Source organism: Rhinolophus sinicus, linkage group LG06, assembly GCF_036562045.2.
Source record: "Rhinolophus sinicus isolate RSC01 linkage group LG06, ASM3656204v1, whole genome shotgun sequence".
NCBI lineage: Eukaryota > Metazoa > Chordata > Mammalia > Chiroptera > Rhinolophidae > Rhinolophus > Rhinolophus sinicus.
The window spans coordinates 134,082,982-134,100,450 of record NC_133756.1 but is presented as its reverse complement, the minus strand read 5'-3'; the positions used below and the strand labels follow the sequence as shown (position 1 = coordinate 134,100,450).

General features: G+C 41.8%; 1 protein-coding gene across 2 annotated transcripts; it reads right to left on the bottom strand.

Moving 5' to 3' along the window:
* Positions 1–1,079: 1,079 nt before the first annotated feature.
* HTATIP2 (HIV-1 Tat interactive protein 2) lies at positions 1,080–16,571 on the bottom strand. Of its 2 annotated transcripts, none has more exons than XM_019742628.2 (6): positions 16,463–16,571; positions 15,759–15,954; positions 13,938–14,045; positions 5,327–5,464; positions 2,993–3,054; positions 1,080–2,235 (listed from the first exon to the last, which is right to left on the bottom strand). In XM_019742628.2, exons 1-6 carry the CDS (start codon positions 16,465–16,467, stop codon positions 2,010–2,012), a joined length of 735 nt encoding a protein of 244 aa, XP_019598187.2. In that variant the 5' UTR covers positions 16,468–16,571; the 3' UTR covers positions 1,080–2,009. The 2 variants fall into 2 exon arrangements, with proteins under 2 accessions (XP_019598187.2, XP_019598186.2); XM_019742627.2 differs by having other exon boundaries at positions 16,310–16,542.
* Positions 16,572–17,469: the final 898 nt, after the last annotated feature.

The following is a 17,469-nucleotide window of genomic DNA, read 5'->3' as shown; positions in this document are numbered from 1 at the left end:
CCAAACACACAGGCTCTTTAGAGTCAAGCCCCAAAGGAGCCCCACCTGACAGAAGGAAGATGTTCCATTTCCTTCCTAAAGCCCACTGGCCTTTATCTTCCAGGATCCACTGAAGCTTGAAATGACTTGGCATACTGTAGACCCTATAAAAACTGACTGAATCACTCAAATCACTGTGCTTCCCCCAGTGCAAAAGTTAAGTTTCACCACCATCCTTTGTTCCATGATGGAAATTAGCACTGTGTGCTCTTGACTTTGACCCCTCCTTCTGCATCTTCCTTTCCTTTTCCATAGTTTTTGAAGTGCAGCACTTTTACTGGCTACGTGAACATTTTGTAGTTAATCATTATAGGGCTCCTAAACCAATGAAGAAACCCCAGGATTTCGATTTTATTCATCCATAGCATGTGCTGATCCAGCAAAAATTAACTGGAACTGCCTGGAATTCTAGACACTGGATGCTCTCGCAGAGTGGTTACAATATGGGATCAGGACTTGGGTTAGAATCCTGGTCCTGCCATTTCCTAGCTTCTGGTCTTCAGCTTTGGCCTCTTGGGCAAGGCACTTAACTGCACTGAGGCTCAGTTTCCACCATCTAAGATATGGGAATGATAGTGTAACTGCAGAACCTGGCCTATCCTTTTTCCCGGAACCACAGTTTAAACCTTGGATACACCACTTAGGAGTAATACTTGTGAAACACCACTCACAAGTAACACTTGTGAACCCTTAACTGCTACCCACTAAAACACTTCCCCAACTCCTTGATGAGAAAGACAGATTTGAGCCTTGCCTCCTGCCTTCTTGCCAGTGGACTCACAAATAAAGCTTCTTTCTTTTCTCAAAAGCCAGTGCCACAGTATTCACTTTTATGCGCAGCATAAGTATTGTTTGATGGGTTAAAGGACAGCACATGTAAAAGTGGCACTTAGCAAGCACTTGATCAATATTAGCTATTATGTCATCCCATTGGCCAAAATACTGCATATTATCAGTATTTTCTAACAATCTAAGAGGTATCCAAGACTTGTCCATTAATTTTTTTTTCTCTATTTAATTCTCCCATGAATTATATAAGCTCAGTTATGCAACAAATTTTATTATATATTCTAAAGTAGTAAGGCACAGTTACATGCAGTCAGCATTGGGTAAGTTGGATACACGAATGTGAACAATTTTAGAACAGAATTCTTACATGATATATGAGGTTTGCACTGCTGCTGTGCCTCTGCCGATGAGCACTTCAAAGCTGGCCTTCCCAATAGTGGCATCAGAATCACCAGGGAAAGCTTAAATCAACAATTCCTGTGCCCGTACCCCAAAATTCTGAATTCAGAAGGTTTGAGGCAGGGCCTACGAAGCTCTGTTTTTTGAAAAGCTCCCTTGTTGATGTACAGTTGACCCTTGAACAACGTGGAAGTAAGGGGTGCCACCTCAGGGCGGTCAAAAATCCACATGTAACATTTGACTTCCCAAAAACTTAACTACAGTCTGCCTTCACATCCATGGGTTTCACATACACAGATTCAACCAACCACAGATCAAAAACAATATTTTTGATCTGAGATTGGGATGCAGATGCAGAGGGCCAACTGTACTAATAATTTACTGTTGACCAGCAGCCTTATAACACAAAGAGTAGATTAACACGTATTTTGTACATTATATGAATTATACACTGTATTTTTATAATAAAGTAAGCTAGAGACAAGAAAATGTTAATAAGAAAATCATAGGGAATAGAAAATACATTTACGTATTTATCGAAAAAAAATTCCATGTATACGTAGACCTGCAGTTTAAACCCACGTTGTTCAAAGGTCGACTGTATATATATATGTACAACCAGCCTCTGAACTACTGATGCAGAATACAATCATTTTTTGGATCTGGTTGGTTGAAAAACAGTGAAACCACAGTTAAAGCACAATGACTTTTTTCACTCCCTGAAATTACTGATTAGGCAGTGGGTGTTGAGTTTTACCAAAAAAAGGATTTCTCAGGTGTGGTCATGGCTTCAAAGAGCTGTCAGCATTCCCCAGGTCGTGGATGGCCTTGTTTTCCAGCAGTTCCTTCTTCTTGTCACTTGGTCTCACTGCATTGTTCAACATCGCTCTAACCACAGTCACCACTGGCACAGAATGCCCACTGGCCCAAGACTGTGGTAAGGAGCCAAAGAATTTCCTAACAAACCATTCACTTGGGCGAGATTCTTCCCTATCACATAACAGAACTCTAAAGACAAAAAAAGAAAACGCAGAGGAAGAGATGGTAAATTGCACTCAGACCACAGAGGGTACGATGGACTGAATTGTGTCTCCCCGAAATTCACATTGAAGCCCCAACCCCCAGTGTGACTGTATATGAAGACAGCACCTTTAGGAAGGCAATTAAGGTTCAATGAGGTCATAAGGGTGAGACCCTAATCTGATACAACTGGTGTCCTTACAGAAGAGGAAGAGATAAGATCTCTCCTTACACACACACACACACACACACACACACACACGCGCGCGCACACAGAGGAAAGGTCACATGAGGACACAGAGAGAGGAGGCCACCTGCAAGCCGGGAAGAGAAGGCTCACGAGACATTAACCCCAATGGCACCCTGATCTTGGACTTCTAGTCTCTAGAATTGTGAGAAATAAATTTCTTTTGTTTAAGCCACCCAGTCTGTGGCGTTATTCTGTTACAGCTGTCAGAACAGACTAATACAGTGGATAAAAGGTTTTATTTGATTCATGAAGAGGATTTTTATTTAAAAAGGCAGCAAAAGCTACCCAGGAAATTTCACACTATTTTGAACCTGGCACCACCAACGGTCTACCCCTTCCTTCAATGCTAACAGGTGGGTTTCTTCAGAGAACAACCCACCTCCAGACAGCTTCTTTCATCTCTTAGGTATCTTAGTTGTAGGCCTCTTCCAATGAAAAACTACCTTCTAGGGAATAACCAACAGTGGTGTACTCTTAGGCAGCATGAATACTCACCCAGGCCGAAATATGGAGTAACGATCAAATTTTAATTCTTCCACCTTATCTTCCACTTCTCCCTGTTTGAAAAAAAAAAAAAAAAAACACTCACATTGTCAATATTTAATCAAGAAAAATTGACTGTAATGCTTAAGAGAAAATAACTTGGGGTTTTGAAGATAATCTGCTCCAGAGGATCTCAATACAACTGACCCTTGAACAACATGTGTTTGAAAAGCACAGGTCCACTTATACATGGATTTTTTTTCAATTGACCCAATTGAAAAACCCATGTTCAAACCCATGTTTTGCAAGAGTCCCTCCAAAGCTGGGAATCCACATATGTGAAGAGCCAAGCGTAGTTATAGACAAATTTCTGGTTGCACGGGAGGGCCAGTACCCCTAACCCTCACATTGTTCAAGGGTCACATGTACTTACAAATATCGTTCTCTAGGTTTTTAGATGCCAAAGAGTCTGGGAAGTCAAGGAATAAATCATTTCATCCTGATATGTGGTAGAGTGAAAAAAAAAAAAAAAATGTACTGAATGAGTGACTGTCTGCACAGTCACCTAGCATCTCATTTGACAGATATTAAAACAGATCCAGACGGAGTAAACGACAGGTTAAGAGTTCAACCACAAAAGAAAAACTTCCCATTAGTCCAGAATTAATGTTCCAGGCTGGCAGACATTAACCTTTTTTGATTTCCAGGGAGCTCCAGCGGGTCAGAAGACAGACGCACCGTATTACTCATTTCCTAACAAACCCCATCAAAGCTTAAGAGACGGTGAGATTACATGTAGATGATGCTTTAAATTTGTTAAAACCATGAATTTTCATGCCAGGCATCTTTATAGACAGAAATGCCAAAGGAGCTCAGGTCACAGGTACGTCTCAAGGCCTTTGAATTAAGCAGCCTGTTCTCCTTCTGCTTCTTGGCCTGTTCATCCCATTTATTTGGCACTTAACCGGTCCCCTTGTTTAATCTTAGGTAGCTTTTTAAAAAATTTTTTTAATTAATGTTTTTTAGTATATTCATAGAGTTGTGCCACCTTCACCACTATCTAAGTGTAGAATATTTCATCATCCCAAAAAGAAACCCAGTACCAATAAGCACTCACTCCTCTCCCCTCCCTCCAAGTCCTAGCCAATCACTAATCTTTCCGTCTCTATAGATTTGCCTATTCTGGTCGTTGCATATAAATGGAATCACACACATTGTTGCCTTTTGTGACTGGCCTCGCTCATTTAGCATAATGTTTTCAAAGTTCACTCATACTGTAGTATGTCTCATTCCTTTTTATAGTTGAATGATATATTTTGTATGTTTATACTACATTTTATTTATACATTCATCAGTTGATAGATTTGGGGTTGTTTCCACTCTGGCTATTATGAGTAATCCTTCTTTGAACATTTATATATGTTTGTATGTGGACAGGTTTCTTGGCTTTTTACAAAGATGTGTTTTGCCTCCATGAGCAGTGTGCATAAGAGTTAACATAGCAGGCTGAGACGGCTATCCTTAGAAAGTTCTGCTTGCAAGGCCGGCCTGTGGCTTGGGAACTAGGATTTGAGGAGTGTTCTCATCATTACTGAGCTGATAAGGGTAGCTGACTGTACCTAAACTATTTGTACAAATAGTATGGTTTATGCCGAGCACTTGCTTTCCTTCTGGAAGTCTGTAATTATTTTTCTAAGCTGAAGGTGCCTACAAGACTGACCTCATAAAACCCTTGGACTCCTGAGCTCAGGCGAATTTCTCTGGTAGACAATACTCATTGCTGGAGAAATGATGCACGTGCAACACTCAGAGAAGACTCTTAGAAGCTTGTACTTAGTTTCCTTCAGACTTCACTCCACGTACTTCTTCCCTTTACTGACTTTGCTTTATATCCTTTCATTGTAAGAAATTGTAGCTGTGGGTTTAACTATATTCTGAGTCCTGTGAGACCTTTTAGCAAATCACCAAACTTAAACAAGCACATTATAAATTCCTTGAGGGCAAGAACCATACCCAGTAATAAAATATTATCTATTCTGGAAAACTTTAAGAATCACTGCCTCAAAGTCTCGTCTAATGTTAAGATTCCTGCTGATATTCAAGACCAGAGCCGCCATATCCATTTCATGATTACTGGATAATCAACACGGGGAACGACCTTGGAAATTATCTTTCAAATCACTCCTGTTTACTAAACATATCCCTGCGAAACAGTCATGCAGCTATAAAAATGTATAATATAATGCATTTAATGCATCTGTGCATCATTTAGCATTTTATATTATTTAGTACTGCCAATTAGCCAGGATTCTTCAAAGGATATGAAAGCTAGAAACCTGCACAAACCTTAACTTGCAGATATAAAAAATTGCTCGACTTATCAGCTCCTTTAGAAGACAGCAAGTTGAAATGTTTGCACCCTCCAGCTTTTGCCAGCTCGGCAGATTTCAGGACATAATCTCGATCAACACGAACAAATCCCTCCTGAGGGGGAAAAAAAGGTGAGTTATTTCCAAAAAGCTATGAGTTCATCTTAAAGATTACTATTCAGCTTGGGTGGCAGGCTAGGAGGCCTGGGGGGACATGGGTCTAAATAAAATGCATCCAAGCAATACATGAAGTCAGGCTTAGACCCTGGGAAAGGCTCCAAGTATGATCCTCAGGACACGTGGGCCAGTTTTATCAGCAAGGCCAGACCACAACAGAAAAACAAGAACAATGTGTGAATTGTTTTCTTGGTTCTTTTTTGTTGTTGTTGTTTAAAAAAATAAAAAATTTAAAACAAACAAACAAACAAGGACAAGGACATTGAGACACAGACATGAAACAAACTGGCAAGGAGCAAAAGGAACAATAAGATCAGGCAGAGGAACTGCTTTTAGTCACACATTGCTTTGTCTTTTAATAACTTTACAACCTGACAGCCCTCTCTCTGTTTTCTCTATTTTCTTCTGTGTCATCTCTACCACGGTAGGGTCTCAAAGCAGGGCTGAGAACACTATCCGGGCGCTATGAGAACAAAGCCTATTTAATTTCCAATTTTTGTGTATGTTGTCAACATACTTTACATATTAGTAAAGACTGCATTCTCAAATTCTTTTACTGAAAGGTGTATAATTGCGAATGTTGGGGGACCCCTGGTCTAGACTCAGTCCAGTGAGGGTAGTGCTTGGGTCTTTCTTCTTAATTCACATCACAGCCTCAGTACATGTCTAGCACATGGCAGGTGCTCCAAAAATATTTGAATGAGTGAATAAAAGCCCAATGAAAGCAGAGAAAAGGCAAATCCAATTAGAAACAGAAACAATTATGTGTCAATGAAAGGAGGAGAGGCGAGGATGGTACAAACAATAGAATATAGACTCATTTCCCAGGCCTCACTGAAGGACAAGTGCCTGTTCCCAGAAAAGGGAATTCTATGTAGTAACACTCTTGGGACCACCACAAATTCTGGCATCCTCAAAGTCAAGGGAGCTGAAGAGAAGTCTAAAGTCTACTGAAGATGAACTTCCTAGGTACCTACAATTATATAAATGAGGTTTTATATCATGAGGACTCTAAATCTGAAGATTGATGACTGCCCCAATGGATTTTTTTTGGTGTTGTTGTTGTTTTGCTAAAAATTTGCCCTATGGTAGTTATTGACCCTAACTGTTTTATTTCATATGGAGAAGCATATCTTTCATAAGATGTTAGATGGTACCTCAGGAAACACCACATCCAACCCATTCATGGAGATGTGAAAACAAGGTCCAGTGGTTCAGTGAACTGCCGGCATATAAGTGAGAGAGAGAGCTGAGAGTGGAGTACAAATTCTTATCTCCAAGCAGTGTTCTTTGCTATACCCACGTTCCTTCTTATCCCACACTATCCCTAGCTAATAAAAATGACCAATTCCTAATTGTGGTAGGTGGAACAATGGCCCCTCCAAGATGTCCATGTCCTAATCACCGCACCGGTGAATATGTCAGGTTACAAGACAAAAGGGAATTAATGTCGCAGGTGAAATTAAGGTTACTAATCAGCTGACCTAAAAATACTATGATTCTGTATTAGCCACCTGGGCCCAGTATAATCACAAGAATCCATAAAAGTAGAAAAGAGAGGCAGAAGAGAAGGTCAGAGTCATGCAATGTGAGAAGCACTTGATCCGCCCACTGCTAGCCTTAAAGATGGAGAAAGGGGACCATAAACCAAGGAATGCAGGTGGCCTTGAGAAGCTGGAAAAGGGGAAAGAAACAGAGTCTCCCCTCGAGCCTCCAGAAGGGAACGCAGCCCTGTCAACACCTTGATTTTATCTCAGCAAAGTCCCTGTAGGACTTCTAACTTACAGAACTATAAGATCATAAATTTATGGTGTTTTAAGCCACTAAATTTGAGGCGATTTGTTTCAGCAGCCATAGAAAACTAATAAAAAATTCAATTTTGAAACAAAGGCCTAAGCAAATATTTTTAACTTTGTACTGAAGTAGATCATGCAAGAAAAGTAAACATTGTCAGTACAGAGCTCAATGAATTTTCATAAACTGACCATCCTTTGCAACCATCTCCAAAATCCAGAAATAGAACATTACTATTCTATTTTATATTACTATACTATTCTATTACCACCCCCCCATACCCACCCACCCCAAGCCTCTCTTGTCCTCCCTTCTCATCGCTCACAGTACAATTACATCTGCAGGGCAGTGTGATTTTTCTGCCTTACTTTAGGGAATATAAACTCAACTCTTAACAAATGAACTCAACACCATCCCCTTTTGTGTTGTATACTTTGATATTCTATCTTAACAACTGACTCACCGACCTGTCCTCCATACTGATTCAGACTTATGCTGTTGCTTTTTTCAAATCAGTGTGAAGCACACCAATTTTAATTCTCAGCACGTCCTGAGAGAGGGATGTGATTCTCCTCAGAGCCATTCTCCTAAATGAGATTTTACATGTGCTGAAAGTGTGCCAAGGAAAACAATCTAAAACTACACAGAAAAATTCTAAAACACTCCATTTTTCTTCCACATCAATTTCTTCCCCTCACTCCAACTCTCCAGAACTCTGATTTTAACAACAGGTTTGTTATTGATAATAAAATCACATAGGTAACTAGTGAATATAAATTCCTTTTTGCTGTTGCCATGGTTTTACCACTATTTCTTGCAAGTTGCATTATAGTTGTCTCTGTTAAAATGCTTTTTCTTTCATCAGCTTCTTTAAAAATAAGGGAATGATTCAGCCAATCACAAGTCTCTAGACGGACGCTGTCTCTCTCACTTAATCCAGGGCCAGTAAAAGGATAATTTGATTAAACTGAGACCCTAATTTATCTGGCTTTAGTTCTGGATCAGCCTCTCCTTAATAGAGTGCTGTCGGCTCCAATTGTTTGATGAAAATTAAAGTGACATAAATACCATGGGACTTTTTCAATCTCATTAGTCAGCTAAGGCACCTCAATACCACCCCAACCATCAGACGCTGGCGTCCTTCCTTTCACCCGCCTCACTAACAACTGACAACCTCTCCTTGAAGGAGGAGCACCCACGCTGCTGCAGAGACCCCCACGCTTAACCCATCATCCCTGCTCAATGGGTCCTGTTGACAAGGTGCCCATACCTTTCTCCATCGCTATTTTCTGGACAAAGCTAAATATTGTTTTATTAGCAATCAATAGCTGTTAATCCACACCGATTTCACAAATCCTCTGAGCCCTCAAGCTGATTATATATACACATTTTTCCAAGCTCACAAATTTTGAATCTCACTTCCCCCACCCTGATGCGTGGCCTTTTAGCTGGTGAATGAAACGCAAAAGCAAAGGGGTCAATGGCTTTCAAGAACACAGAAACCAAAGTTAAATGTGTATCCTGGTGACTAACTCAGAGATATCAACACACACACCAATTTTCCTTTGGAGCAAAGACGATTCCATTTATAGACAAAAGGGAGCTATCTTTAAAATCCTATTATTAACATCTTTTCTTGTTCTCTAACAGCTCAAATAAAGAAGAAGAAAAAATACAATAGAAAAACAAGCTACTCCTTTTCCCAGAAATACAATGTTCAAGAAACCCGTATTAAGTTTTCCAAACCATATGGCAGGAGAAACGACGTCTCTTCTGAGAGCAGTAAGTCGATTATGTTATTGTGTCCTTATGATTCCACAGTAGGTGTGTCCCACTCTAAGCTAGGAATCAGAGTTCCTTGTAGAAAAGGAATCAATTAAATAAGTTCCCACTATAAATTTCCTTTCCCAGCACCCACTGGAAAGAATAAACACAATGTATACGACTCAGGAGCGATATCCTTACAGGCTCTACACACATCTAGAGCAGGGGTGTCCAAACTTTTTTCAACGTTTTTTACCAAGGGCCATATGCAGTAAAATACACAAACAGCCGGGCGACTCACTCGAGGTGAAGTACGTATTGCCTCACCTGGCTTATTTAAGTAAACTAAATATGTTTTTGGAGTTTGCTACGGGCCAATTAACAATGGATTGCCAGCCACAGTTGGCCCACAGGCCGCAGTTTGGACACCCCTGATCTAGGGAGACAAATTCTTCAATTACTCTTGATTTCAAGTCTTATTAAAATCCAAAGCTACTATGTATTTCTTCTAATCTTCTTTACCCATGCCTGAGAACTGGGGAAACTCTGGCTTAAGAACAACTCATCCTAACAGGTCTTTCAGCACTGACTGGTGTGACAAGGAAGCATGCTGGGATGGCTCAAGGTCAGGGGAATCCTTTTCCAAGAAGGGAGGAATCCATCATTCTGTAAAGGGTCCCATTTAGCCATATTTCTGCTCCAGATTCTTCCTCCTTCACTCCCACCCTATAAATTAGGCGAGAAAACAGAGATGCTGACGAACAACAAATGGGATACTCTGACACCCCATTTGCTTGTGTGCTGGAGGGCGTCCTTGTATTTGATGTACAGTGGCGGAACCAAGACCTTGATTAGAGGAAGAGCTCTAGACAGAAAAATAAAATCAAACAGATACTGAGGATTCCTGAATCAATCTCTACGTTCTCACAAAATTTTTCCTTTGGGGCATTCTTTTCTCTATGTCAAGAAAATCAAAGAATTCTGCAGGCCAAAGGGGCCTCAGTGATCCCTACCTCTCAGTACAGACAAGGAGGCCGTGGCCCACAGGATCTAACCCACATACCCAAGGTCCCACAGTTGCCTGGGACCCAAACAGAGCCTATTATCTGAATCCCTCAAACCATCTAGGACCCCGTCACTTCACAAGCTCCCCGCCAACCAGACATCAAATAACACAGTACTGATTACAACAGGGGTCAGCAAACTTTTCCTGTAAAAGATGAGATAGTAAGTATTTTCAGATCTGCAGACCTCTGTTTGAATTACAGAGCTCTGACCTCAGGGCACAAAAGCAGCCATAGGTAACACAGAAAGTAATGGGAATAGCTATGTTCCAATAAAATTTTATGGATTTTTGAAATTTGAAATCTGAATTTTGAAATTTCTTCTATTTTCACGTCATGACATATTATTCCTCTTTTAAAATGTTTAAACATTTAAAAGGATAAGACAATTCTTACCTCACGGGCTGTACAAAAACAAGAGAGCTGTATGTGGCCCACAGTGAGTAGTTTACAAGCCCCTGGATTACAAGAGTATACCGTTAGCATCAGAAGCCATGGGACCTTAATGATGCTTAATAAATGTTACAATGGCTGCATTAATCACATGCATGGAATCGTCTATTCCACACAATCCAAGAACCTGGACTGCTGGAGTCTATGCCTACTAGGTGAGGAGACCAATAAAGAGGTGACTCCACATCACACCACTTCAAACTACCTAACCCAATCCTTCTCTTAATACAAGTAAGGGGAAAGCACTATTCTCAGTGGGATCTGTGAGTGTTTACTCTTCACTCAAGGCCAATGTAGGTCTGATTTTCAAAGGGTATTTCAACCTTCACTAGCACACACGTGACTCACTAAAACAAGGTGAAGGGCACTGGGGATGACAGCACCTGGAAAACCAGCAGGTGAAGAGGACTAATAGATCCCAGTGCCTCCTGAAAGCAGGTCCAACAAAAAGAGGTGAGTTAGCGGCATCAGAATCTCCCAAGTTTCTAAGCTTCCAACCTTAGAGATTCTGACCCACTAGATCTGGATTAGGACCAAGTCAGGAAGCCACTACATTAATTAGATAACTATGGCTTGTGAGTGTGAGAAGGAAGATTAGCACCTAACCAGCTACTGCTAAAGGAAATGCTTTTTCAATCAGCTGAAGAAAGCTAATAGGCCTATCCCTGGCACCAATTGTAACAGAAATCTGGGTAGACTGAATTTTATGGGTTTCAGTGTTTTCCCAAAAATTCGTATGTTGAAATCCTAACCTCAGAATGTGATTTTATTTGAAAACAGGGTCACTGCACCTATAATTAGTTAAGATGAGGTCATACTAAATAGGGTGGTTCTTAATCCAATTTGACTGGTGTTGTTATAAAAAGGAGAAATTTGGACATGGCCACATGCACAGATAAAATGCTATGTGAAGAGACACAGGCAGAAGGCAGCCGTTTACAAGTGAAGAAGAGAAGCCTGGAAACGATCGTTTCCTCATAGCCCTCAGAAGGAACCGATCCTGCTGATCCCTCCATGGCAGACTTCTAGCCTTCAGAACTGTGAGACAGTAAATGTCTGTTGTTTAAGCCATTATAGTTATATGGTCCTTTCTTATAACAGCCCTAGTAAACTAATACACTGAACATCATAGGGAAATAAACTGGCTACTCAGAGGACTTCAACACTAAGACAGGAACCCTGAATTTCTTGAAGTTTCTCTACTGGCCACTCAGATTGCTAAAGCAAAATGTGGGGTGTACCAATTACAAAACAGTTAAAGAATAACCCTAGGCTTGCCACCAGCTTTGCAATATCCATCTGATAAATTATTTTTCTACGAAGTGGGCTGCTGACCCAGAACACCAGGTGGGGTGAGCTTGGAAATCCAGAACCCCCCAACAAACAACTATTACCTAAGCACTTGTGAATTCTCACCTCTTTGAAATTGCCTCAAGTTATCACGGCCTCCAAACTTTATATTACATCCAATCTAAATTAGTTTCAAATTAAAAAAAAAAAAAAAGACTTTCTGTAGGAAATGCCAGCTTAGTTTCCGTCACTATCGTCTTAAACTATTTAAACCCTAGCTCATTTCTGAGACTGTATTTGGCTTACTAGTCTTTTCTCTTGTTTACTTCATTAATTATGTTTATCTTCTCAAACACAAGGTATTGAGTACCCTGAGGGGTGGGGAATCAACTCCATCTAAAGAAATCTCCTGGATAGGAAAGACACCCAATGCCTCTGATTAAAATTACATTACACAATTTGAATGCAACAAAACAATTTAGACTTTTCCCTGGACTCTGTGAGACTTGCCTTATGTCATGGAAATCAACTGCTCTATGCCTGATGCAGTGGTTTTTCTTTTGCTGAGTCACCACCAAAATCAGGTTGGCACTGCAGACAGAACAAAACTTTTTCAATGCTTTCAGAGGACACACCGCTTGTGACTGTCCATCGAACAGAAAAGACTGCACTAGTTGCTGAGCAGGAATATGACCTTTTCTACAAGACATAATGTGCCAAATCCTAGGAGAGTCAAATATTTCTACAATCCACATTTCTTAGCACAGAGCTCAGAAATCCAGCTGTGTTTCAAAGTGGACGTTGTAGAACTGCAGAAGATTTGGAAATCGATCCCTACTGAAAGCATAAATAGAATTATTCTTTGAATTGCCAGGAGGCCCAGAGAAAAACATCTGAACGTAACCCCTTGGTTATACACCAATACCGTGTGTCCCCGAAAATAAGACCTAGTCAGACCATCATCAGCTCTAATGCATCTTTTGGAGCAAAAATTAATGTAAGACCCGGTCTTATTTTAATATAATATAAGACCTGGTATAATATAATATAATATAATATAACATAATATAATATAATACCAGGGCCTGCTAATTCCTAGGCCTGTAAGACCCAGTCTTATTTTAATATAATATAAGACCTGGTATAATATAATATAATATAATATAATATAATATAATACCAGGTCTTATATTAATTTTTGCTTCAAAAGACGCATTAGAGCTGATGATGGTCCGACTAGGTCTTATTTTCGGGGAAACATGGTAGTTCTTAACCATGTGCTCTCCTAATGATTCTGATGCAGAGGCCTGTTTCTAAACCTATGGCAAGTAAATTCTGCTAGAGGGAGAAAGTAGAGTCAAGGCATAAAATAAATAAGCTGTATTAAAACTTGCCCAAGATCTACATAGTAAGTTATGACTTCTAACTATGTAGTAAACTATGACTTTTGGATAGGGACTGATGAACTTTAGCACACCATTAAAAAGAAAATAAAATGTGTGTTAGAACAGTTCTGCGTCAGTGAAGGCTGAATCACCACTGGGTTGAATCATCACTGGCGGCTGAGTCATCACTAGAGACTAGCTGATTCGTGTCTCTGTTTGACGTTCTATCCCAGAAGTTTAAAGCTTGGCCTGAATATAGGTTGAAGCAAATCACATAAGTGAGAGCAAATGCTTTAAGTTTAAGACATTTGTAAAGAAAAAGGAAGAAAAAAAATGCTTACTGCTAACAGCATGAGTCAGTTGGTTTACCTCAGCCAGGGGATATAGTGACAGCAATATTTGCAAGAGGCAAGACGTTGTAAATATGTATCGATGTCTCCAGCACACAGGCCTGAACTCAAGGATTACTTTGAGGGAAAGATGAATTTATCAGCACTATTCAAAGTACAGCAAAGAACAGGGCAGCATATGAAATCTTAAATGATAAGAGCTTGTTTATATTTAAGCACTGCAAATGTAAAGGAAAAGAGTGAGCAAGAAAGGAATCTTTGACATTACTGGCCAGTGAAAAGGGAACGGGGTATATATAGTTCTTCCTTACCGCCCCGGCTTTTTTTCTGGTGGTACCCAGGCAACAGAATCCGACATCATGACCTTGAAAGGCAGCAGCATAGTCATCCAACTTTTCAAAGTCCACCACTTCTTGATTCTAGATAGTAAAGACACAGCTGTATACAACTTGATGTTACTTTTTTTAAAAGACAAAATACCTTAGATTTAAAAAATCAATTAAGAACATTACTGAAGAGTCTACCCTCTTAACATCAAATTTTGCAAGCTCATTTCCTCCCACCAAAAAGCAATTAATCTGAATTCAAAATCAACAACGTGCTTATATGGACACAGTACACATAACTGGACTAGGGGTGATCCAGATCTCAAAAGTCACGTTCAATTATAATTTTCTCTCTGGAAAAATAAAATACCTGTCTGTATATTAGCAAGAGGGATACCAATAAGGTATAATATGGGGGCAGGGAATGGTGTTTAGAATTTCAAAGACCTAGGTCTGAGTCTTGGGCCTGCTAATTCCTAGGCCTGTAATTTTAGCCTATTTATCATGTGCCTCAGTTTTTCAGCAGTTAAATGTGAATAATAATCTTTCCTTCAGTCCAATCCATGAAGCAACTGCATTAAAATCAATCAGTGGGTGCTTGATACAAGGGTGTATATTCTTAGGTCTATTCTTAGACCAATACTTCTGAGTCAGAAACTGCACTTTTAATAAGCACCCTTGGTAATACTCATGCTCACTGAAATTTAAGAACCTCCATCTAACCTCGTAAGTTTGTCATGAAACTTAAAAAAGAAAGTTTGAGAAGTTCCCATCATATAAGAGTTGAAATATAATGTTGCTTTCCTTCCCTGCCCTCAACTCTTTCAAATGAATTTTCCTGGCACTGTACACAACGAAGAAAAAGATGTTTGCACAAAGTGCCTGACCAAAAGACGTGCACAGCACAGAACTGGATTTCAGTTTCTAATCACCAGAAGTGTGTGACACATCCCATGGAGCCAGACCACGAAGCCCGCATGTTAATGCCTAAGTCTGAGCAAAGATATGCATTTTAAACAGAAAAGTCCTGATGGACCAAAGACATATGCAAAATGACCTGAATAGGACCTGCAGGAGTCACGGACATTTATTTGTGAGACCACTTGTGAGACCATCTGGAATGTTCTACCTGTGAAACCTGTGGGACCAAGTCCTACAATTATGGGGTCTCAGGATTATACTATAGTTCAATTTACTTAAGTTCACAAACTCAGTTTAAATGCAGGGGAAGGAATTTCTATAAAGCTCAGACTTCAAATATTTAGGGGATCTGCACCAGACTGAATCTGTGTATCATTTGGTTAACCATGAAAGTGTAAGTGACAGTCAGGGGAATATTTCACTTACAGACACAAGGCTGCAGCCCTGGCAAGTCAGGCAGGGCAAATTCTTGAAAGTGACTTAACAACACTTTCACAGCCATAGACCTTCCCTGTTAGGCAAAGCATTTTCTGATTCACTAACATTAGTGTGGATGGGACAGGGAGACAAAACAAGCAAAGTGGACTGTCTGTAGAACCCAGCATTGAATGACCCTGGAAGTGGTGTTCTCCGTCTCCCCAGCCTCCATTACAAACTACACCCAGCCTTACAGGTGCCAAGACCGAGAGGACTTTGCCCAACGTTATACAGTGAGGGAGGCGGACCTGGGCCCACAATCCAGGACTCCAGCTTTCAGTAAGGGCTCTCACAGACCGATCTTGGCACATTCTGATCAGCTCTTGCCGCTTCCACTGGCCGGGCAATGGTCAGCCTTTAAGCATGAAATATTTCACCCCATTTTTGAGTCCCAGCGCCAATACCCACCACATTTTTATAAGCTTCCTCATCAAAGTTCAGTTTCCTCCGGCCAATGACTGTGACTCTGGAAAATAGGCTCTGTCCCACGATTTCTTTTAAGAGCACTCTGCCGGTTTCCCCACTGGCGCCCAGAATAAAGACGGATTTATTCTGCATCTTGAAGTCTTCCCGAAGCTTCGGCAGCGCCTCTGTCTCGGCCATGCTACGGAAATAACATCAACAGGTGCTGATCTTCGGCTGTTTAAGGGGTGGCCTGGCTTACCCTGGGTAACGAGGATGATTTATTCGTTCTGGAGGCAGAGATTGTTATTGTCCGCAGCCTGGGCCCAGGGGAAAGGACTGAGTCACCTGCAGGGCGGGGTTCTTTGGCACATCCCCCGCACCTGAGACAACCCACACCTCGGAAGGGGACACAAACTGCTGGCACCAAAAGGCCTCGTTCCCCCACGGTACCCAGAGTTCCGATCCCTCCTTCCTCCGCTCACAGGGTACAGGGGTGGAGGGGGGGAGAGGGAGGAGGCGGGGACCCAGCTCGGTCCCCTACGTGGAGGGGTTACCTGGAGCCGGCCCCCAGCCCTGCGTCCTCAAGCGGCAGCAGAAGCAAGGCAGCCACCAGGGCGGCCAGCAGCGCCGCCACCGCCGCAGCGCTCAGTGCCACAGGCCTGAGCATCCGGGCCTCCCTCCTTCCCCAGGGTTCGTTGTCCTCTCACCCCATTCGGTGGGCGCCCCCCCAGGTCCGCCTCAAGTATCGAAGGCGAACAAGCCCGTGCCTACTGCAGTTAGTCTTCCGGGTGACTACGTCGGGTCGCTGCTAGCCCCGCCCACCGGGGCGGGACCTGGGGAAGTGAGCACAAGTCCCACCAGAAGTTTGGGCTCTGGTTGCACCCGCCCGAGAGCACTGTGCGCAGCACCGGGCAAGGTACGGTGCTCCGAGACCTCCAGGACCCTCTCCTCGGCGTTCTTCCTCATCACCTGGGCTGAGCTTACCCACATCCACGGCCTCAGCCAATAGACTTGACTTTGGATGAGCCCTTTCAAAACTTGCAATTTCAAATGTGTGCTGGAAATCTACATCTCGAATTCACCATGTCAAATCCAACCACCCCAAACAGGAATAAAACAAACCTGTTCCTTGCCTCTCTTGGATGTCACTGTCCCCTATACATGCGCACACTCCTCACCCCTCCCCTCTAGGCGTCCTGGTGATTGGAAGCACAGTATTCATCAACCCTGACAGACTCTACCCTGCGAGGTAAGGCACCACATCTATCTTAGGGCTGTAGCCCCAGCTCTTGGCGCAGTGTTTAGCACTTAGTAGTTGCTCAAGAACATTTTTGCATGGATGGATTTCTTTATATCTTAGAGGAGACTAAGCAAACATTCTTACTTTACAGATGATGCCCGAGGATGAGGCATGACTTGTGCAAGTAGTAAGCCTCGGGCATCTCTTTAATAGAGACAACATAGGGCAGGGTTAAAGGGGTGGTGGGTATAAAACATGACAAGGAGCTCATGGGCAAAGGGTGCCCTGCCACACCAGCCCCATGTCCTTCCAGAGCTCATCTCCTTCCCCACCTCAAAAACAGTCCCTTTCTGAGGGGGAATTCTGTTGAGATAGCATGTCTTCTTTCTAATAAAGAGGAAGCAACATCAGGAAGGCACATAAAGAACCTAAAGGTCCCATGCAGCGAAGGAGCACCAGATGGAACTGAGGGTT

Bases quoted from the DNA above. Each gene is read 5' to 3' on its own strand.
- HTATIP2 (XM_019742627.2), bottom strand. From the start codon at position 16,422: ATGCTCAGGCCTGTGGCACTGAGCGCTGCGGCGGTGGCGGCGCTGCTG. The intron at 5,465-13,937 runs GTAAGGAAGAAC...TTTCCCCCTCAG, and splicing joins CCAGAAAAAAAGCCGGGGCG to GAGGGATTTGTTCGTGTTGA. The intron at 3,055-5,326 runs GTTTGTGCAGGT...TTTTTCAAACAG, and splicing joins TTTTATATCTGCAAGTTAAG to GGAGAAGTGGAAGATAAGGT.